The sequence below is a fragment of the Scyliorhinus torazame genome, chromosome 12, assembly GCF_047496885.1.
Source record: "Scyliorhinus torazame isolate Kashiwa2021f chromosome 12, sScyTor2.1, whole genome shotgun sequence".
Taxonomy (NCBI): domain Eukaryota; kingdom Metazoa; phylum Chordata; class Chondrichthyes; order Carcharhiniformes; family Scyliorhinidae; genus Scyliorhinus; species Scyliorhinus torazame.
This window is the reverse complement of record NC_092718.1, coordinates 96,399,552-96,422,448: the sequence shown is the minus strand read 5'-3', so window position 1 is coordinate 96,422,448 and position 22,897 is coordinate 96,399,552. Positions and strand designations below refer to the sequence as shown.

Sequence of the window (22,897 nt, the reverse complement as noted above, 5' to 3'; positions counted from 1 at the left end):
CATTCTCCGAACCTCTGGGGGGTCGGAGAATGACGCCCCTGGTCTATTGGCCGTGTGTCCGCGGATCCATCGCACCAACCACACCACAGGAGTATTACCTTCCCAGGGCACTCCTGTACTTTGCCCTCAAACACCACATCCATCGGGCAGGAAAAGACCAAAGCAATCCACCTTGAACGGGAGCCACCAAACTCATTCTTTGGCTGCCACCAGAAGTCAACCGCCATTCCTCCTAAACCAACTGCGCCACACCAACCGCTCTCACGTCACATCCCACCTCCCCACCCCCCCTCCCCATAACCAATTAAAGAACCAACCCATTCTCGTGTCTCCCACAACCTCCTCCTGTTACCCCTCAGTTCACTCCCAGTAACGAGCCCAACCAGGTAGCATGGTGGCCCCCACCCCAGGATTCTGACTACCTCTCATCCCCCAAATATAGAAGAGAAAACAAAAGGCACATTCAATCTCCCTACTCCCCTCATCACAACCTTCACCAATCCACCACCCTGTGTCCCCACACTCTATACAAAACACCAATCCAATGTTCATGTCCTCACACTCCTCCCAGTCCATTGTCTCTCAAAGTCCATCGCCTCCTGCGGCAAGTCAAAATAAAACTCTTGTTCCTGGTGCGTGACCCATAGACGAGCAGGGTACAGAACCCCAAATTTCACCCGCTTCTTGCAGAGGGAAATCTTGATCCAGTTGCACCTGGTCCTCCACTTGGTCAGCTCCGCTCCCAGGTCCTGATAAATGCGCAGCTCGCTCTCCTGCCAGGTGCACTTCCTTGTCTGCCTTGTCCACCTCAGGATCTTCTCCTTATCAAGCAAATGATGCAACCTCACTACCATCGCCCTTGGCGACTCCCCCACCTATGGCGTCCCCCTCAGCACCCTATGCGCTGGTCCACCTCAAGAGGACGATCAAAGACCTCTCCCTCATCAGCTTCTTCAGCATGCTCGCCACGTACTTGATGGCCTCCGCACCTTCAATACCCTCAGGCATCCCCACAATCTGGAGATTTTGTCTCCTGGAGAGGTTCTCGAGATAATTCATCTTCTAACTCAGCCTTTTCTGACTGATCATCACCACCCCCATCTCCACCTCCAGAAAAGTCAATCGATCCTTGTGCCCCCGCCCCACCGTCTCCTCCATATTTTGGATCACCAGCCCCTGTATCTCCTGCCTCTGTTCCACTCGCTCAATCGAGGGCAGCGCGGCAGCATTGTGGATAGCACAATTGCTTCACAGCTCCAGGGTCCCAGGTTCGATTCCGGCTTGGGTAACTGTCTGTGCGGAGTCTGCACATCCTCCCCGTGTGTGCGTGGGTTTCCTCCGGGTGCTCCGGTTTCCTCCCACAGTCCAAAGAGGTGCAGGTTAGGTGGATTGGCCATGATAAATTGCCCTTAGTGTACAAAATTGTCCTTAGTGTTGGGCGGGGTTACTGGGTTATGGGGATAGGGTGGAGGTGTTGACCTTGGGTAGGGTGCTCTTTCCAAGACCTGGTGCAGACTCGATGGGCTGAATGGCCTCCTTCTGCACTGTAAATTCTATGATCTATGATCTATGAATTGCTGCCTGAAGCGGCTCCACCACATTAGCCAGGTCCTCTAAGGCCTCCTTCCTTCGCTGCTGGAACTTCCTGTTGAGGAATTCCACCAGTTGCTCCGTCGACCACTGGGCGGGCAGCACTGCCCTTCTGCTCTCTGCCATCTTCTCTTGTGCCACACCACTAACCCTCTTGCTCAAGCTGGTGCCTCTTTCTCTTTACACTCCCCATCCGATGAGCCATAAACCCGTCCCACCAGATGGGTAGAACGTTCCCTCAGTGCTCATGCACATTTTGCCTTCAAACACCACGCACTTCAGGTGGGGAAGGACCAAAAAAAATTCCACCTTGTGTGGGAGCCACCAAATGTGCGACCACTCACTCCATGGCCACCACTAGAAGTCATCCCAGAGATTCCCTCTCATCTCTTTATGCATTCCAGTGTTTCCCTGAGTGAAATGCTCTGTATTTAAATACTCACCAACAGATAAATACCTGTAGCCAGTAGCAGGGAGATAAGAACCACAATCATAATGATGGTCATGTGCATTCTTTTATGATTCTCTTCTTCCTTGCAATAAGTGAACCCATTGGCCTCTGTAACAATAAGAGTGATCACACCTTTAGAATTGAACTGGAATTAGAGTGGGAGTCCTTAACCCGAGACCGTCATTTGAGAGAGTTCTCTGAATATGTGAATTTTGTATTGTTAGCCGCTCAACATCTCTTTGAAAACTGTTCATTATGAATGGGGATTGGGGAGCACCCCCCTGCTGAACATCGCCCCAAAACCTGAGGACTTCTATTAGGTCCTTCACCTTTCTGAGGAGCCCCTGCCTGCTCAGTCTTATTGTTCTCAAACTCCCCGAAATTAACTCTGGTTACTCCTCCCCACATCAGTCGATAACTCCCTGAACCTGTTGGAGACCCTCGCCGTCGATGATTCTGACCTCTTTTAGTTGGGAGAAGACTAACAGTCTGTCAATTAGGTCACGCTATGGGAAGATTTGCATTGATCACCTTCGATGACAGTATCCACTGGTTTCATTCATCAATTGTTCAGTGTTCGATTATGTTAGTCTGGTAACTGACCTATGCTCACTGTGTTTGATTGAGTCATAGCCCATGTTCAACCAAAGAATGAATTCTCCCTCTGTGTACCCGAACAGATGCCGGAATGTGGCACTAGGGGCTTTTCACAGTAACTTCATTGCAGTGTGGATGTAAGCATACTTGTGGCAATAAAGATTATTATTATTAAAGAATTTGAATAAACAGCAAATCTATGTTCAAAAGATGGAACTGAGATGAGCAGGAGGGATGGATCGGACATTTTGAGACTGCAGAGATAGTTTGAAAGACTGTAAATGAAACCCATTGCATACTTAAACAAGTATCACCTTTACATAGCTCCAAAGAAAATCAAATATATTAAATAGACAATGAACAGGCGAATGCACAGCAAATAACACAATGACAGAATGATCCCGAACCTGATATTGTTTTGTTCACTGATTCTTGGCTGACTTTGTTTGTCACTAAACAGGTATAAACTCCACATGATGCTCTGCTCTGTGACAGGAGGGAGAGATTGCGACCATCAGCGGACACCACCGAAACATTGGTTTCGACAGGGAGTTCACCGTCCTTTAACCAATGAAAACGCCGCTCTGTTCCTTTTTGTGCCGAACACCTAAATGTTACATTGAGGGCATTTATGAATTGCACAATAACTGGCCTCGAGACTGGTTCTGCAGAATAAGGAGAGAAAATATTAATGGGTATTGACTGTCCATTGCAGTTTGGCTATACAGCATTCCATTTTGCCCTCCCACTATCCAGCTCCGTAAACCTTAGCTCGTTCAAAACTACCTGAGTCTTATCTCCTCGCACCACTCCTATTCAGACAACATGTCCCTTTTGCTCACTAACTTACACTGGCACTGGGTGAAGCAACACCTCCATTTTAATATTATCATCTTTATTTTCAAATCTCTTCATGGCCTCCAGGCATCCTCCCTAGATCCGGAAACCTCCTCCAGTCCCTCAAACATGCCCTATCTCTGAAAACCTCCTCCAGCCACTATAACTTTCCTAATCTCTGTAATTTCCTCTGGCACCTATAGCCCTCCCTATCGTTGTGACCTCCTCCAGGCCCTATAACCTTCCCTTTCTCTGTAACCTCCTCCAGCACCTATAGCTCTCCCTATGTTTGTGACCTCCTCCAGCCCCTACAACCTTACCTATGCTGGAACCTCCTCCAGCACATACAACCTTCCCGATGTCTGGAACCTCCTCCAGCACCTACACTCCCTACGTCTGGAACCTGCTCCAGCCCCTATAACACTCACGATCACTGAACCCTTCTCCAGCCCTAATAATTCTCCCTATCTCTGAAACCTCCTTCAACCTTTACAACCCTCCCTTATCCCTTAAAAAGTAAACTACAATGGTATGGGGCGCGAGTTGTCTATGATGGATTGGGAAACGTTACTTAATAATAATCTTTATTGTCACAAGGTAGGCTTAAATTAACACTGCAATGAAGTTACTGTGAAAAGCCCCTTGTCGCCACATTCAGGCGACTGCTCGGGTATACGGAGGGAGAATTCAGAATGTCCAAATTACCTCACAGCACGTCTTTCGGGACTTGTGGGAGAAAACAGGATCACCCAAAGGAAACTCATGCAGACACAGGGAGAACATGCAGACTCCGCACAGTCACCCAAACTGGGAATCTAACCTGGGACCCTGGTGCTGTGAAGCAACAGTGCTAACCACTGTGCTACCGTGCCACCCATAAAGTGATGATGGTGGCTAGGCAATGGCAAACATTCAAAGAGCGCATGGGGGAAATGTAACAATTGTTTATTCTTCTATGGCACAAAAGTCAAATGGGAAAGGTAGCCAATCCATGGCTTGCAGGGGAAACTGGAGATAGTATTAGATCGAAGAAAGAAGCATACAAATTGGCCAAGGAAAACAACAGACCTGATGATTGGGAGCAGTTTAGGATTCAGCAAAGGAGGACCAAAGGATTGATTAAGAAGGGGAAAATAGAGTGTGAGAATAAGCTCTTGGGAACATAAAAAATATGGTAAAAGTTTCTATAGTGTCATGTGAGAGTACATTTAAGAAAAGGATGTTTAAGCAATGTACCTTTATGAAAAGGAGCTGATCATATTACTGAAGTGATGTCAGAGGGTGGGGGGAGCTGAGCTCACTTCTGCTTTTGGTTTCAGTTTGAGGAGAAAGCTGGGAGTGTCTCTGTGTTCTGCTGTGCGCTGCAGGAAGGAACACAGAGCTGGTCTGTTGATGTCTGCAAATCCAAAGACTATAAATATATTGAATGGAACCTCATGTCTGTTTTTGAAGGTTTGAAATCTTTTGGAAGTTTAAAGGAACAGTTTGAAGGGTTATTGAGTGTTGTAGTCTTTTGGGGTTATCTTTGAAGTAATGGTGTTAAGCTATTCAATGTTTGTTTTTAAAAGGTTAACTTGAGTTCATAGAATAAACATTGTTTTGTTTTAAAAACCATTTGCCCATAATTGCTGTATCACATCTGGAGAGTACACCGTGTGCTTCCCACACCACAATCTATTAAAAGTTGTGGGTCAGGTGAACTCCATGATACACTTTGGGTTTCTCTAAACCCGGACCCATAACAATAGGTACGTGGCAAGAAAAAGATCAAAAACAAATGTCGGTCCCTTACAGTCAGAAACAGGGGAATGTATATTAGGGAACAAAGAAATGGTTGACCAACTAAATACACACTTTGGTTCTGTCTTTACAAAGGAGGACACAAATAACATACCAGAAATGTTGAGGAACACAAGCTTTAGCGAGAGGGAGGAACTGAAGACGATCAGTATAAGTAAGGAAATGGTATTGCGGAGATTGATGGTATTGAAGACTGATAAATTCCCAGGGCCTGATAATCAACATCCCCGAGTACTGAAGGAAGTGCCTCCAGAAATAGTGGACGCATTGGTAGTCATCTATCAGGATTCTTTAGACTCTGGAACAGTTCCAACGGGTTGGAGGGGAGCTAATGTAACCCCATTATTTAGTAGGAGGTAGAGAGAAAACACGGAATTATAAACCAGTCAGTCTGATGTCGGTAATGAGGAAAATTCTAGAATCCATTAGCAAGGATTTTATAGCAGAGCACTTAGAAAACAATGGCGTAATGGAACAGATTCAGCATGGATTTATGAAAGGGAAATCATTCTTCGAAGATTTAACTAGTATGTTGAGGAAGGGAAGCCAGTGGATGTGGCTTATCCGGACTTTCAGAACGTCTTCGCCAAAGTTCCACATGAGAAATTAGTGTGTAAAATTAAAGCGCATAGGATTAGGAGTAGTGTCTTGAGATGGATAGAAAACTGGTCGGCAGACAGGAAACAAAGAGTAGTAAAAATCAGGACTTTTTCCAAATGGCAGGCAGTGACTAGTGGCATACCCAGGGATCGGTGCTAAGATCCCAGCAATTCAAAATGTATATTAATGATGTCATGCGAGAGTGCCTTTTAGAACTGGGTGTTTAAGCAATGTACCTTTAAGAAAACAGTGATGTCATAGAGTGGGTGGAGCTCAGCTCAGTTCAGCCATTTTGTCGGTTTTTAGTTTCAGTTTAAAAGCAGTGTTTGTGTGTCTGTGTGTTTCCAGAGAGCTGCAAGTTTTGCAGTTTTGTTTTGCAGCTTAGAAAGTGCCTGGCTGGTTTTGCTGAGAGCAGTTTAAAAGTGCTTGGCTGTTTTGCTGGAGCTGAAGGCAACCAAGCTAATATATCTCTGCCATTCTACAGAAAATATATATATCCTTTAACCTGATGTGATACAGTTTAAAGGTGATCAAGTCTCTTGGAAGTTTGAAGGAACATCTTAAGGAATTATTTATTGTTGCAATATTTTCTGCGTTATCTTTGAAGTAAGGGGTTTTAAGAGATCCAATGTTTATTTAAGATGTTAAGTTGAGTTCATGGAATAAACAGTGTTTTGTGTTTGAAAACCCACGTGTCCATAATTGTAATCCCACACCTCGGAAAAAGCCTTGTGCTCGGAAAAGCAACAAATCCATTAAAGGGTGAGGTTGGTTGAACTCCATGATACATTTTGGGGTTCTGAAATCGCCTCGCCCATAACAATGATTTAGGTGAAGGAACAAAATGTAATATATCCAAATTTGCAGATGATACTGAATTGAGTGGGAGGGTGAGCTGTGAGGAGGATACAGAGATCCTTCAGTGTGATTTGGACAAGTTGAGTGAGTGGGCAAATGAATGGTTGATGCAAAATAATTTGCATGAATGTGAAGTTATCCATTTTGGTAGCAAAAATGAAAAGGCAGATTATTATCCGAATGGCCATAAATTAGGGGAGGAGAATATGAAATGACACCTGGGTGTCCATGTACACCAGTCACTGAATGTAAGCATGCAGGTAAAGCAAGCGGTAAAAACGGTAAATGGTATGCTGATCTTCATTGCGAGAGAATTCAAGTACAGGAGCAGGAATGTCTTGTGCTGCAATTGGTGAGACCACATCTCGAATATTCCATGCAGCTTTGGCCTCCTTACCTGAGGAAGAATGTTCTTGCTCTAGAGGAAGTGCAACAAAGGTTTATCAGATTGGCGGGGCTGACTAATGATAAGAGATTGAGTCGATTAGGATTATATTCACTGGAGTTCAAAAGAATGAGCAGGGAACTCATGGAAACCAATAAAATTCTAAGAGGACTAGACAGCGTAAATGCAAGAAGGATGTTCTCAATGTTAGGGGAGTCCAGATCTTGGGGTCACGTCTGAGGGTACAGGTTAGACCATTTAGGAATGAGATGAGGATACGGGGGAGAAGGCAGGATCACGTTACTGAGTTGGATGATCAGCCATGAATTGTCGAGCAGGCTCGAAGGGCTAAATAACCTCCTCCTGCTCCCATCTTCTTTGTTTCTATGTTTCTTATCTCTGTAACCACCTCGTGCCCTACAACGCTCCTTCCCTCTGTAACTTCCTCCAACTCCTACAACCGTCCCTATCCCTGGAATCTCCTCCAGCTCCTATAATCCTCCCTATCTCTGTAACCTACCCCAGCCCCGACAACTCTCCCTATCTCTGTAACCACCTCCAGTCCCTAAAACCCTCCCTATCTCTGTAATCTTGGGGGTATGGCAGGAATGTGGGGCTGGGAGTTACAATCAGATCAGCCATGATCTTATAAAATGATTGAACAAGCTTGAGGTGCCCAGTGGCCTACTCCTGCTCCTAACACATATGTTCATATGTGACCGTACCTTAACTTGGAAAATAAGAAATAAAATGGTGGAAATGAGCAGGGGTTTTGAGCAGATGCAGGGACACAAATGAGTACAATTAGAGAGACTGGTTAGTAAAACAATCAGGAATAAAATGGGGACCCATTTCTGGTTGGGTTGAATTGAAAAGTGGAAATGTTGTGCTAAATTTGCACCAGCATTGGCCCACGGTTGTCGCATTGCGCACTGTTTTGGTTTCCATATTATACAATGGATATGAGCCGCTGGGGACAGGTCATAAGTATATTTACAAGGATGATCCCAGAACTAAGGGAAGGCACTTACCAAGAAGGTCTGAATTGGTCAGGCCCCATTCTCCAGCAACCATGCTTTAGAAAGGACGTGAAGGCATTCGAGAGGGTGCAGAAAAGATTCACGAGAATGGTTCCGGGGTGATGTTGGATAAGTTGGACAAGGTGAGGGCTGTTCTCCTCGAGGGAGTGGAGGCAGGGAGCATAGTATAAGGGCATCTGGTATGGCAAGGGACAGGGAAACGGAACCCGCCTGTAGTGTGACGTAGAGGCACATAACCTGAAACTAGAGTCTGTTGTGGACTGGCTGTCCTGTGAGACCTGTGTAGAAGCAAGCATGGAGTTCGCTCACAGCTCAGATTATATCTTGTATATGTACACAGTTATGCATCATCATCGATACATAGAAGATAGCAGCAGGAGGAGGCCTTTTGGCCCTTCAAGCCTGCTCCGCTATTCATTGCAATCATGGCTGATCATCCAACTCAATAGTCTAATCCTGCTTTCTCTCCATAAACTTTGATCCCATTCGCTCCAAGTGCCATATCTAGCCACCTCTTGTATACAGTCGTCGATAAACAATCAACGTACAACCAAACAAGACATGGAAGCACTTTGTGAGACCTACTGACCAGGCATACATGCAACAAAGAGGAGACTTTATAGAGGACTTTCAAATCATGAGGGCCCGGGACAGAGCGGTTAGAGGAAAGCATGTGTTTTGACTGCCCCATGGACTGATTGGCTTGCTGGGTCATTGCTGGGGTCTCGAGTCACATGTAGGCCAGACCAGGTGAGGATGGCAGATTTCCTTCCCGAAAAGGCATTAGTGAATTAGATGGGGTTTTTACAAAAATTGACAATGGTTTGTGGGTCATCATTCGAGTTTTAATTCCAGATTTTTTATTGAATTAAATAAGCCCAGCAGTTCACCAGTGTCCTTTTGGGGAGGGAAATCAGCCACCTTTACCTGGTCTGGCCTGCATGTGACTCCAAACTCACACAGTAATGTGGTTGAGTCTTGCTCAGTTCAAGGGTAATTAGGGATGAGCAATAAATGCTGGCCCGGAACACCCACAGCCCATGAAAGAATGAAGAAAAATTAGACTTTTAATTCCAGACTTTTATTGAATCCCCAAATCACCACCCCAGCCGGGTTCCCAGAGAATTCCCCTGGGTCTCTGCATTGTTAGCCCAGTGAAGATACCGCTACCCCACTGCCTCTCCCTATTGCGGGGTGGAAGGGGAGCCCATTCCCAGTGTCCAAAAGGATCAAGATCCAGAGGGCACGGATTTAAGGTGATCATCGAAAGAAGCAACAGCAACCGGAGGTAAATCCAAAGGGAATTGGATTAGAATCTGAAGGGAAAAGATTTGGAAGGCACGGGAAGAAAAGGTTGACGGTCATGTGGCCTGTCGAGCCCCCCCCCCCCCCCCACTCCGGCCTGCAATCTCCCTTCCTTTTTTTCGGAGATAGTTTCTCGACGTGAACAGCGGGTGAGATATATGTGGATCCAGTCAGTCGCAAAGCAGCAGCTCTAGGCTGGATCTGCAGGTGCCGACTGTTCCCCCGCCAGTTTCTCAGTCAGATGCGAATGGCAGGTGGAACAGCTAGGCCACATTCTCCAGATCCTGCAAGAGGAACGACTCCGGATACATTAAACATCAAGCAGACAGTTCAGTGTCTGCCATGACAGGCACGGTTCAAATGAGGTTAAAACAAAGCAATGCGCAGGCTGAAACAGCGCGGGCAATCAGCCAGGAGGCTTCTCAGACAACAAAGTGATTTATCGGAGCTAACAACCAAGTGTAACTATTTACAGTGACAACAGTTGGAAAACAGGTCTTTGACTTCTTGACTCCCGGCTCCACACTGACTAGGAGCGGGGCCCGTCCTATGTTCCCATTGGCCAGGGTGTGTGCGCTCCCCACAGTGGCAACTCCACCCCCCCCCCCCCCCCCTCCACAGGTCAGGTGGCCTGAGAATGATCACCCCCTGAAACGGGTCCGCTCTACAACCCCCCCCCCCCCCCACCCCCATGTCCACAGGTTTCTCAATACTATATACATTACAAGATAACAACAGATAACTATTTACAACAAAAGCAGAGCCACAATAGGGGGTGGGAGGGCACACTCAGAAGGTCAGTCTACCAGGCAATCTCTGAAGGCACGTGGCAGATGTGTGACAGGCTTTCCCACCATCCAGGTAGTGGTGGTCTTGGTAATAGGTGGTAGTCTTTGGATCTCAGGGGGTGTGTCGGTGCCGCTCCCTCTGCAATGATATGTATATATATAGACAAGTAAAGGGTTAATTATTGCATCTCAGTGTAACACAACCACTAGAGGGCAACACTAGATCCTACTGTAAGTATGAGATCTCAAAGGATCTTTGGTCTCTTCCAACCAGGAGTGACTGGACAGCAGAGTGTTTGATAGATCAGAGCACAGTTTAGCATGTCTAGTTTACATTAGTTATTCCTTTAATATAGATTACTTGATTACTAGTTATAGTTCTGTAGAGTGCAAACTCAATATTAATCAATTCGTTACTCAATAAATCAGTTTTGCTTTAAGTTAAAGATTATGGTTTCTTCAGAATCACACCATCAGACCATTCTGGATTACGAAGCAAAGGGTAACGATATATTACCAAAGAGTAATATAACACCCCTCTCCTGTTTCCCCAGGAGTAGCAGCAGTGGCCTGTGAAATGCTCAATTCGCTAATTGCTGGCTCTGATGAGGAACCCTTAATCATGACTACCGGACATACTTGTTTCACTATCGGGACTGCAGCCTCTCCGTCTTATGTGGTCCACGTGCTCCTGCACTTGTCTCTCTTGCAGGTTCCCCCAAGTGAGAGACGCACCCAAGGCCTTGCTGCGATTCTTCCCAGCAACCATGTCGGCCCAATGCCGAGATTTCTGACAAAAGCTGGATTGTCTGTTTTGAAGGATCAGTTGCCTTTGGTCGAGTCGTGGTATTCAGCGCTGCTTGCCTCGCCTCCACCATGTCCCTACCAAATCGGGGAACAGGTCCAGCTGAGTCCAGGGACCACGGCCCATCAACAGTTCTCCTGGTGTGACTCCGGAGGTAATGTGGCTCCAGTGGTAATGTGGGGTAGGAGGGGTAATGTTGTATGAAAGGAGGATATTGACTCGGTTAAGACGCAATGGCCTGTCTGGCTGCATCTTCATTGCGGATTTGAAAGTTTTCACCATTCTTTTCGCTAGGCCATTCGAGCCCAGGTGATAGGGGACTGTACGGATGTGCTGGATACCAATAGTCTGGACGCAACGCTGGAATACATCCCCCATAAAAACGGTGCCGTTATCCAAAACTATAACTCCCGGGAGACCGTGAATCGTGAAAATCCGTCTTAATGTTTCGGTGGCGGCTGCTGAAGTCGTACCCATTTCTTGGATGTCCAACCACGTGGAGTGAACGTCTACCAATCCCAAGAACATTTTATCTAAAAAAGGGTCAGCAAAATCTATATGCAATCTGGTCCAAGGACGATCTGGCCATTCCCAAAGATGACGTTGAGCTGCAGGTGTAGGGTCTGCTATGACTGGCAGTAAGCACACTTTGTCCATGTCTAGCCACTATATGTGGCTCCTGTCAAACATTTTCATTTTGGTTTGACCAGGTTGTACGCCAAGCAGTTCTTGTAGTAGTAGCTTCCTTGTTGGGAGTGGGCCAGGGTAAGGTGCTCTTCCAGAGGGTCGGTGCAGACTCGATAGGCCAACTGGCCTCATTCTGCACTGTAGAGATTCTATGATTCCATGATCTATTGTACTGCCAGCCACCTAAAACCTCTGACAGGATGGGGTTCTGCTGAGTCCAATTCCTGATATGAGTCGATGACACTGGCAAGATATCCAAGAATATACATCCTTGGGGCGGCATGTGGCACAGTGGTTAGCACTGGTACTGCGGCGCTGAGGACCCGGGTTCTAATCCCGGCCCTGAGTCACTGTCCGTGTGGAGTTTGCACATTCTCCCCATGTCTGCGGGGGTTTCACTCCCACAAACCAAAGATGTGCAGGTTAGATGGATTGGCCACACAAAATTGCCCCTAAATTGGAAAACAAATAATTTATATAAAAAATAAAGAAATATACATCCAGGGGAGTTTCTTGTGGCACCAGGGGTGGAGTCATGCAAAGTGGGAGTGAGAGTCAACCCAGAGCGTCAGCATTGGAGATCTAGTTCCCATCCGGTGTTGAAAAACATCTACAAGCAGTCAAAAAAGTAAACCCAGTAACTGTGATCGGTTATGATGGTAAAACGGCGACCACGCACATACTGATGAAACTTCTTAACACCACGTATCACCACCAGGCCCTCCTTCCCAACCTGTGAATATCTTCTTTCTGCATCAGTTAATGTACGGGAGACGGAAGCTCTGGGTCCATCAATGCCGTCTTCCATTCTGTGCGCTAGGACAGTTCCTATCCCATTAGGTGAAGTATTACATCTTAAGATGATCTGTTTATTTGGGTCAAAATGAACTAGTCAGTGGGTGATTGTAAAGCCAGCTTGATTGTGCAGCAGCGCTAATGTGGTTGCCAAGTTTGAGATGAAATGGCTGTAGTACTGACCACGCCCAGAAGCTATTTTAATTCCACAACACTTTTGGTGCAGGAACCTCTCTGATAGCTTTTACTTTCTCTTTAAAGGACGTAGGCCATTGGCGTCAACTTTAAAGTCCAAATATGTACCTTCACTGGCCTAAAAGGTGCACTTTTCCCACTTAAGTCTTATGCCTGCATCTCTAAATTTCTTAAAGACTTCCTCCAGGCTCTCCAGATATTTCCTCTTAAATCCTATCACCAAGTTGCTGTCAAAGTGCACCAAGACTTTTGGAATTTCTTGGACTAAGTTCCCCATCGACCGTTGAAATATTGCACAGGTTGATGATATGCCAAAAAGCAAGTTTGTATACTGGAAACATCCCTTGTGTGTGTTCATCATTGTAAGTTCCTGAAGTCTTTGTCTATTTCAAGCCAGCTTTCCTTAAAAGATTTTCTATCTGAGGGATCAGATTCTTGTCGATTTGGGCCACTTGGTTTGTGGTGAATTTGTAATCGCCACAGATTCTGACACAGCGTTCAGGTTTTAGAACAGGTACAATAGGGGCCGCCCACTCGGAAAACAGTACTGGCATTATGATCCCAAATTCCTCCAAATGTATTAATTTTCCCTCAACCTTCTTGATGTACAATGTGTGGGATGGGTGGGGCTCTGAAGAATTTTAGTGAGGATTATGGCCTTGAGTCCTTGTACCTGGCCCAACTCATTTTGAAAACGTCTTTTTACTTACACAGGATCTCTTGAAAAGCACCATCCGATATTTTCAAAGATTTCTAGCCAACTTAGCTTTGTCTGTCAGAGCCAGTCCCGCCCCATGAGGCTTGTCCACTGGCCTTCCACAATGATCATGGGTAATTGGGAAGGCTGGTATTGATATGATGCTGGCGCAATCGTGGTGCCTAATATTTTTAGGGTTTCCCCCATATAAGTTGTTAACCGAGCAGCTGTGTTATTTAGTCTCAGACATTGGACTCCTCCTCGCTGATACTTTTAGGTTTATTCACCCATCACCACGGTCGAAATGCCTGCATCAACCTCCATACTCAATAGTCGCCTGTTAACCATAAGGACTATCTCAATGGGAACCGTCTTGCTCACTTTCACCATGTTCAACTTATAAATCTCGGATTCTTCCTCAGGATTCTTTTCCACCTGATGTACTGGAGTCAGGGTGTGTTTTTTTAAATTGGGCATGCCCTGTCTGGCACGGCAATGTGCTTGACTGGCCCATTCCTGTTACAACTCAAGCAAACAAAATCTCTGCAATGGTGTGTATTCTGAGGGTGCCCTCCCCCACATTTGTCAAAATTTCTGTGTATCCAGCCTGTTTTTCTTCTTCACTTCTGTCCAGGATCCTGCTCCTGGGATCTTGGTTCGGCCTCCAATGCACCTGTCACTCGACGGCCTCGTCTAGCAACCGTTCCGCTCCAAAGTTGATTTGCCTTGCCTTTGAACACGCCCCGTAACTCTGAAACGCCCTTTTCGCTGCATTCGGGGGGGTGACCTATCTCTATCGCTTTGTCCAGGGAAAATTTTGCTTTTGGCTAATAACCTCCTTCTGATTTGAGGTTGTTAATACCACAAAAAAGATGATTGAGTTGCACGTCACTTCATGAAGAGCCAAAGTCGCAGTGTTCAACCATTTGATGACGCCTGGCTAGAAATGCCAAAATCGCTCCTGAAAGGGGCCATGTAGAAACCAACTATTTTCTAATACGCCTGATATAGATATAGATATTAAGCCCCAGTTTTAAATTAAGGATTTCAGCACTCATCAACAGAGACACAGAAAGCCTGACACGCCCATAAGCAATAGAGATTAAAACAACACTTTTACTGGGCAAAGATGAGAAAGCCATTGGTCTAACAAATATAATTTCAAAGACAGTTTGACACTATACTTGTGCTGTACCATTTATCAGATCAAGGACATAGCAACACCATAGCAACATTAAGGCTCTATTGTCCACAATGTGGATAGTCAGCAGAAGTCCAGTTTGAACTGGATTTGATAATGGCACAGAATCACACTCCATAACATGCACAAGTATTCAAACATGCAACGTTTAAAACTAATGTTGCACATTGAAGATTGACAGCTAACCGTCAAATCAAACTCATTTGATTCTAACCCATACCAAGTAGGATGACTTAGAGGTGTAGATAGATGGCTAAAGACTGATATGATTTTGTATAACCATGAGGGTCCGTATGCCATCTTTATTCATGAATCATCTATACTTTGATCTAAACTATTTGCTGTCTCCATACTTTCACTTTTCCACTCTAACTCTTGAAGTAAATGCAAGCTGTTTTGCCGTAAGCAAGAAACCATTTCTGTATTATTTTGAAAGTTAAATTGTGTACAGGTTGCTTCTCTTTAAGTCCTTTTTGCTAGCTGGACTTATTAGAGAATAAGATTTAAATGATTCTCGATTGTAATCAAATAAAGGCAATAAACTATTCTTATTTGCACCCGAGAAGTTTTAATTCAAATTTCTACTGAGTTTTAGTGTTGCAAGTGCCACTAGATCTGCATGGTAGATCTCTTTCAGGCCACACTAAAACACAGGCAGAGGGGCAATGGGGGGGAAAATACAGAGGCCTCTGTAAGCTGCGGGACAGAGGGATATGAGTGTCCTCTTCCGTGAATCACAAAAAAGTTAGCATGCAGACACAGTGAGCGATCCGGAAGGCAAATGGAATGTTGGCCTCTATTGCAAAGGAGCTGTTGGAGTATAAAAATTGGGAAGTCACGCTATGGCTATACGGGCTATTGGTGAGATCGCACATGGAGTATCCATAGAAACCCGACAGTGCAGAAGGAGGCAATTAGGCCCATTGAGTCGACATCGAGCCTCTGAAAGAGCACCCTACCTAGGCCCATTCCACCCCCCGATCCCCGTAACCCCACCTAACCTGCACATCTTTGGACACTAAGGGTCAGTTTAGCATGGCCAATCCACCTGACCTTTGGACACTAAGGGGCAATTTAGAACGGCCAATCACCTAATGTGTACATCTTTGAAGTGTGGCAAAAAAACCGAGGCACCTGGTGGAAACCCACGGAGAGAACCTGCAAACTCCACACAGTCACTTGAGGTCGGAATTAAACCTGGATCCCTGGCGCTTTGAGACAGCAGCGCTAACCATGGCGCCACCAATGCGCCCTGTGTGAAGTTTTGGTCTCCTTATTTAAGGAGGGGCACATTTGCATCAAGAGTAGTTCGGAGAAAGTTCATTGGGCTGATTCCTGGGATGAAGGGGGTTGTCCTCTGAGGAAAGGGGCCTTTACTCATTGAAGTTTAGAAAAGTGAGAGGTGATCTTATTGAAAGTGATCTTATTGAAACACATCAGATTCTGAGGAGAGGTGGGTGCTGAGAAGATGATTCCCATGGTCTGGGGGGAATTTAGAATGTGGGATAGGCACAAATGATAATAAAATTAAAATAAGGGGTCTCCCATTTAATGGGCAGCACGTAGCATTGTGGATAGCACAATTGCTTCACAGCTCCAGGGTCCCAGGTTCGATTCCGGCTTGGGTCACTGTCTGTGCGGAGTCTGCACGTCCTCCCCGTGTGTGCGTGGGTTTCCTCAGGGTGCTCCGGTTTCCTTCCACAATCCAAACCAAAGATGTGCAGGTTAGGTGGATTGGCCATGACAAAATTTGCCCTTAGTGTCCAAAATTGTCCTTAGTGTTGGGTGGGGTTACTGGGTTATGGGGATAGGGTGTAGGTGTTGACCTTGGGTAGGGTACTCTTTCCAAGAGCTGGTGCAGACTTGATGGGCCGAATGGCCTCCTTCTGCAAATTCTATGATTTAAGATGGAGATGAGGAGAATTTTTGTCTCTCTGGGGGCTGCTGGCCCTTGACATTCTCTTTCCCCCCAGAGAGCTGGGTAGGGGATATTTTTGATCAATGAAGAAGTCGAGGGTTAAAGTGGGACGGACAGGCGGGAAACCAGAGCTGATACCACGCCCACATCAGCCATGACCTTAACGAATAGTGGAGCAGGCTCGAGGGGCCGAATGGCCTCCTATTACTTACGGAACTGGGGAAAGAGAGGAAAAAGGCACAGCGAGACCCCAACTCACCATGCACCTGCACCTTAATTGATGCTGACTGCTCGGTGCCTTCTAAGTCGATCACCGTGACGATATATACCCCATTATCCTGGATGGTGCTGTTCAGCAGGTCCATGGAGCCGTTTTCCCGGTGGAATACGACCCTTCCCTGGTAAGCAGGAGAGAGGTACATCTTCTGTCGGATCATGGTGTACTGGAATATCCTGAAAGATTTACTTGTCTGCACCTTCCAGGTCACACTGAAGATGTCCTGCGGGCTCCCCATGATGTACTCAGTGCCAAGCTGCAGGGTCCTTCCCACAATCCCGTGCAGTTGTTGATCTTTAAATCTCACCTGCACGCCCTGCACAGCCCCTGGAGAGGAGAAACAAACGATTTAAGGATGAGTGGCCAAACCAAGCGAAGGCGACGCAAGGAATCACTTCTCTTTCTTTAATGTGGCGAGCAGTCGTCTATTTGCCGTATATTTTTGCGTTTGATTTGCCTTGGAGCTATATTTTAAATATTTTATTCAGGAATTTGCATAAAAAAACAATAAAACGAAACAAATGAAAGCAGAAGTAAAATTATACAATAAATAATCAACACGCACTCCCCCCCCTGCCTTAACCTCTCGTCCCGTCCTGCCTTCCCCATTTTAACCCCCTTACCCCCCACCCCTTGCTGACCCCTCAATCCTCCTTAAGGAAGTCAATGAACGGCTTCCACCTCCGAGCGAACCCATCACTCGACCCTCTCAAAACGAACTTGACCTTCTCCAGCCAGGTCACTCACCCACACGCCCGCTTTCAGCGGCTCCGAGTCCCGCCACCCGGGTAAAATCCGTCTCCGGGCTATCAGGGAGGCAAAGACCAAAACATTGGCCTCCCTCGCCCCCTTGACTCCCGGGTCTTCTGACACCCCGAATATTGCTACCTCTGGACTCGGGGTACCTTCACTCCCAGCACCTTGGACATTATGTCCACAAACCCCTGCTAGAACCCTTTTAGCTTCAGACATGCCCAAAACATGTGGACATGATTCGCGGACCTCCCCGCCTACATTCAGCACACCCCCTCAAAGAACCTACTCATCCTCGCCACCATCATATGCGCCCTAACTTTAAACCGGATAAGACCGAGCCTCGCACACAAGGATGCATTCACCCTCTCAAAGCCTCCTCCCACGTCCCGGCCACTACCTCCCCCACCCCCCAGCTCCTACTCCCACTTCCGCTTAATGTCTCCCACCGGGCCCCCGCCTAGTCCATCGGCTCCTTGTAGACCTCGTACACCTTCCCCTCCCCTATCCCCTCCCTTGACAGCACCTTATCTTGCAGCGCAAGGGCAACAACCCAGGAAAGGACGCCTCTCTCCTCACGAAACCCCGGACCTGCAGGTTACCTGAAACCATTCCCTGTGGGCAGCTCATACCCTTCCTCCAGGTTCTCTAATTTCGCGAAACTGCGCCCTACAAACAGGTCCCCGACTCGCTTAATCCCTGCCTGTCCCCGCCGATGCAAACCTATGATTATCACAGATTACCACAACGAGGCACCCTCCAGTCTCAAATGCTGCCTCCACTGCCCCACACCCTGAAGGCCGACACCTCGACTGGACACACAGAGTACCTGCCGGTGAGAACAGCAGAGGCGCCTTGAGCTCGTTTCCCTACAAGAGGCAATGTCCATCCGTCCCTATACCAGCCCCTTCCCCACTACCCATTTCCTAACTGTAGCGATGATTGCCACCCAGTAGTAATTCATTATATTCGGTGACGCCAACCACTGCCCACCTCGCCCACCCCTCACTCCTCGCCCCAGCTCCAATAAAGCCCAACCATACAAACCCAGAGATCAGCGCGTTAACCTTCTTAAAGAATGACTTCGGGACAAAGATCGGGAGGTTCTGAAATATGACAGGAACCTTGGCAGCACTATCATCTTCACCGTCTGCACTCGCCCCGTCAACGACAGTGGCAGCACATCCCACCTCTTAAAATCTCCCTACATCTGCTTCACCAGCCGAGTCACGTTTAACTTAGTTGTTGCGCCCAACTCTGCGTCACCTGAATGCCCATGTGTCTAACGCTTGTCCCACCACCTTGAACGGTAGCTCCCCTAACCCCCTCTCCTGCCCTCTTGTCACAATTGGAACACCTCGCTCTTTCCCATGTTCAACTTGTACCCGGAGAACCGGCCAAAGTCCTCCAGAATCCCCATAATGTCCCAATGCCACCCAATAGGTCCGAAATATACAACAACAGATCATCCGCACATAGCGAAACCCTGTGCTCGATGCACCCTCCCGCACAATCCCTCTCCAGTGCCTTGACGCTCCAAGCGCCATTGCCAATGACTCTAACGCCAAGGCAAAGAGCAACGGGGAGAGAGTGATACCCGTGCCTCGTCCCACGGTGCAGCACAAAAAATCCCGAGCTCACCCGATTCGTTCGCACACTTGCGACTGGCGCCCGATACAGCAATCGTACCCAGTCCACAAATCCCTGCCCGAAGCAGTACCGTCCCAGCACCTCCCACAGGTACTCCCACTCCACTCGGTCAAAAGCCTTCTCTGTGTCCATCGTCACTGCCACCTCCAGCTCCTGCCCCTTTGGAGGCATCATAATCATATTAAGCAGCTTCCTCACATTTGCTGACAACTGCCTCCCTTTCACAAACCCCGTTTGGTCCTCAGCTATCAACGCAGGTCACAGTACTCAATTGGCGAAGCCAACACGTTGAAATGAAAATGAAAATGAAAATGAAAATCGCTTATTGTCACAAGTAGGCTTCATATGAAGTTACTGTGAAAAGCCCCTAGTCGCCACATTCCGGCGCCTGTTCGGGGAGGCTGTTACGGGAATTGAACCGTGCTGCTGGCCTGCCTTGGTCTGCTTTCAAAGCCAGCAATTTAGCCCTGTGCTAAACAGCCCCTTCGGCAACAACTTAGCGCCACATTCAACAATGATATTGGACGGGACAATCCACACTGCTCCGGATCCTTATCCTTTTCCGATATAAGGGAGATGGAGGCCTGCGACATTGTAGGGGGGCGTTTTCCCATCTCCCTCGCCTCATTGTATGCCCTCACCAGCAATGGGCCATCCGGGTCCGAGGCATTTCCTGCCTGCCTCCCCCATACTCTCCATCACCTCCCTCAGCCCGATTCGGGGCCTCCAATCCTTGCACCAACTTCCTGTCCACCCTGGGAAAATCCAACCCATCCAGGAACCACCGCATTCCCTCTCCCCTGGCCGGGGGCTCCAACATGTACAACCTCCTATACAAAGTCTCAAACACCTCATTCACCCCACCAGGTCCACCACCACCTTTCCCATCCTTCACTCCATCAATCTCCCTCACCACCACTTGTTTCCTCAGCTGGTGGGCCAACCTCCTGCTCGCCTTCTCCCCATACTCATACACTGCCCCCATGACCCTCTGCAACTGCCTTCCCCGTGGACACCAATCCGAACTCCATCTGGAGTCTCTGCCTCTCCCTCAATATCCCTGCCTCCGGGGCCTCCAAATACCTCCCGTCCATCCTCAGACTCGCTTACACCAGCCTTGCCATTTCTGCCCGTTCCGCCTTCTTCCTATGTGCCTGAACCAGAATAAACGCCCCCCGAACCACCGCCTTGAGTGCCTTCTACAGCATTGCGGCTGTGACCTCCCCCGTATCGTTCAGCTCCACGAATAGCAGCCCTCACCCTCTCGCACACCCCCTCATCCAGCCAACAACCCCACATCCAGCCTCCACTGCAGACACTGGGCCTCCCCTCCTGGTAAACTCGTAAACAAATCCACCCAGTGCGGTGCGTGATCAGAGACCACAACCGGCGAATGCTCTGAGCCGACCACTCCCGCCTGCAAAGCCTTGTCCCCCACCAAAACGTCATTTCGGGAGTACACGCTATGCACATGGGAGAAAAGTTCAAATTTCTTCGCCTTCGGCCTTCCAAACCTCTACGGGTCCACCCCCACCCCTCCCAAGCGCTCCTTAAACGCCGACCTCAGGTTCGACCGGTCCAAACTTGGCACAAATCCCTCTCTGTGATCAACATGTGCAAGTCCAGGTCAGGGATCGTCCCCAGCACCCTCCTCATAAATTCCACATCATCCCAATTAGGGGCATAAATGTTTACCAGGACCACCAACATCCGCTCCAGCTTCCCACTCACTACTACGAACCTCCCCCCGAATCTGCCACAATGGTCCCCACCTCAAACGTCACCCGGTTACTCACCAACACCTCCACCCCCCTTGTCTTCATGTCCAGTTCCAAATGAAACACCTGCTGCACCCATTCTTTCTTTAACTTTGTTTGTCACAAATTTTTTAATGCATCTCTTGTAAATGGGCCACGTCTGCCTTCAGACTCCTCAGGTGCACGAACACATGTGACCGTTTGACCGGCCCATTCAGCTCCCTCACGTTCCACGTGATCAACCTGGTTGGGGGGCTCCCTGCCCCCCTCCCTTGCCGCTAAACCATATTCCTTTTTGAGCCAGCCCCTGGCCCCGGTCACATGACCTCCAGGGCCACCCTCAGATGTACACCACCATCACTCTTTTTCCAGTGCCACAACAACCACACCCTTATCAGCTTCCCCCTTCCCCCGCAAACAAAACAACAGCCCCATCCCCTCCCCCACGCCTACCTTGTCCACTCCCACTGTGCTCCCGTTAACTAGCTCCCTCAGCTAGCATGGCAACCCCCACAAAAGGCCTCCAAACCTCCTACCACCCCCCCCCCCCCGATTCCCCTCTCACCCTGTCCACACTCCCTCAAGAAACAAAGAAACAAAAAAAAGGTGCACTCCCTCTTGATGGTCCCCAAACACCCCACCACCAATCCACCAAAACATTTCAATGGGAAAAAAGTTTTCCAAGAACAAAAAAAAACCTCCCCACGACTCCTCAAAAGTTCAGTGTCTTCCTTCTCCTGCCAGTCCATTGTCCCCCAGAAACTCCATCGCTCCCTCTTATGTTCCAAAATAATATTCGCGATTCTGAAAAGTCAGCCAGACGCAGGCTGGCTACAACACCCCAAACTTCACCCCTTCTTGAAGAGGGCAGCCTTGACCCGATTAAATCTGGCCCTCCTCTTCGGCAGTTCTGTACCCAGGTCCTGATACACCCGCAGCTCGTTCCCCTCCCAGGAGCACTTCCTCATCTACCTCGCCCACCGCAGAATCATCTCTTTGTCCAATAAGTGGTACAACTGCACCACCATCGCCCTTGGCAGCCTCGCCTCCCTATGGCCTCCTCATCAGCGCCCTGTGCACTCGGTCGACCTCTAGAGTCCAGTCAAAGGCCCCCTTCCCCATCAGCTTCGATGCCTTCGGTCATCCCCACCATCCTCAAATTCTGCCTTCTGGAGCGATTCTCCAGGTCCTCCACCTTCTCCTTCAGCCACTTTTGAGTCTGCCACCTCAACCACCAACAAGGCCAACTGCTCCTCGTGCTCCCCCACTGCCCCCTCCACTTCCTGCATCACCCAGCCCTGGGACTCCACACTCTGCTCCACTTTCTTGATCGCTGCTTTGAGCAGCTCTACCACCTTGGCTAGGTCCTCCCTCCTCTGCTGGCTGAACTTATCATTTAAAATGTTCACCAGCTGCTCCATTGACCATTGGGTGGGCAGCACAGGCCCTTTGCCCTCCGCCATCTTCACATGTGGCACACCTCGAAGACTCTCCCGTTGCAACAACTCCCTTCTTCTCGACCCATTCCCAGTTTGTGGATCCATCCACCAGCCACACCAGATAAGTTACACCTCTTTCTGGCATTACTGCACCTCTTTCCATCAAATAATTTCACCACTCAGACGAAGAAAGGAATGAAAAATGTGTGACCGCTCACTCCATGGCCATCACCAGAAGTCCTTGCCTTGGAGCCATGCAGGGATGACACTCGTTTGTAAGAGTGGGAATTTATGGCCCATGCACACCACCACCCCCCCCCTCGCCCCGGAAAATCCCACCCTCAGGGTACAACAGGTTATATTACTTTTTAAAAATAAATTTAGAGTACCCAATTATCTTTATCCAATAAAGGGGCAATTTAGTGTGGCCGATTCACCTACCCTGCACATCTTTGGGTTGTGGGGGTGAGCT

General features: G+C 48.0%; 1 protein-coding gene across 2 annotated transcripts in view; it reads right to left on the bottom strand.

Moving 5' to 3' along the window:
* The window catches only part of LOC140386580 (HEPACAM family member 2-like), a 138,842-nt gene that overhangs the window by 12,578 nt on the left and 103,367 nt on the right, over positions 1-22,897 (bottom strand). Inside the window, exons 2-4 of one of the 2 annotated variants that reach the window (XM_072469023.1) lie at positions 16,809-17,153; positions 3,046-3,303; positions 2,034-2,149 (exon numbers count right to left, since the gene is read on the bottom strand). In XM_072469023.1, the coding sequence (XP_072325124.1) occupies positions 2,034-2,149; positions 3,046-3,303; positions 16,809-17,153 (719 nt within the window). The remainder of the gene's footprint in view (positions 1-2,033; positions 2,150-3,045; positions 3,304-16,808; positions 17,154-22,897) is intronic. The other variant, XM_072469024.1, reaches the window with a different exon arrangement.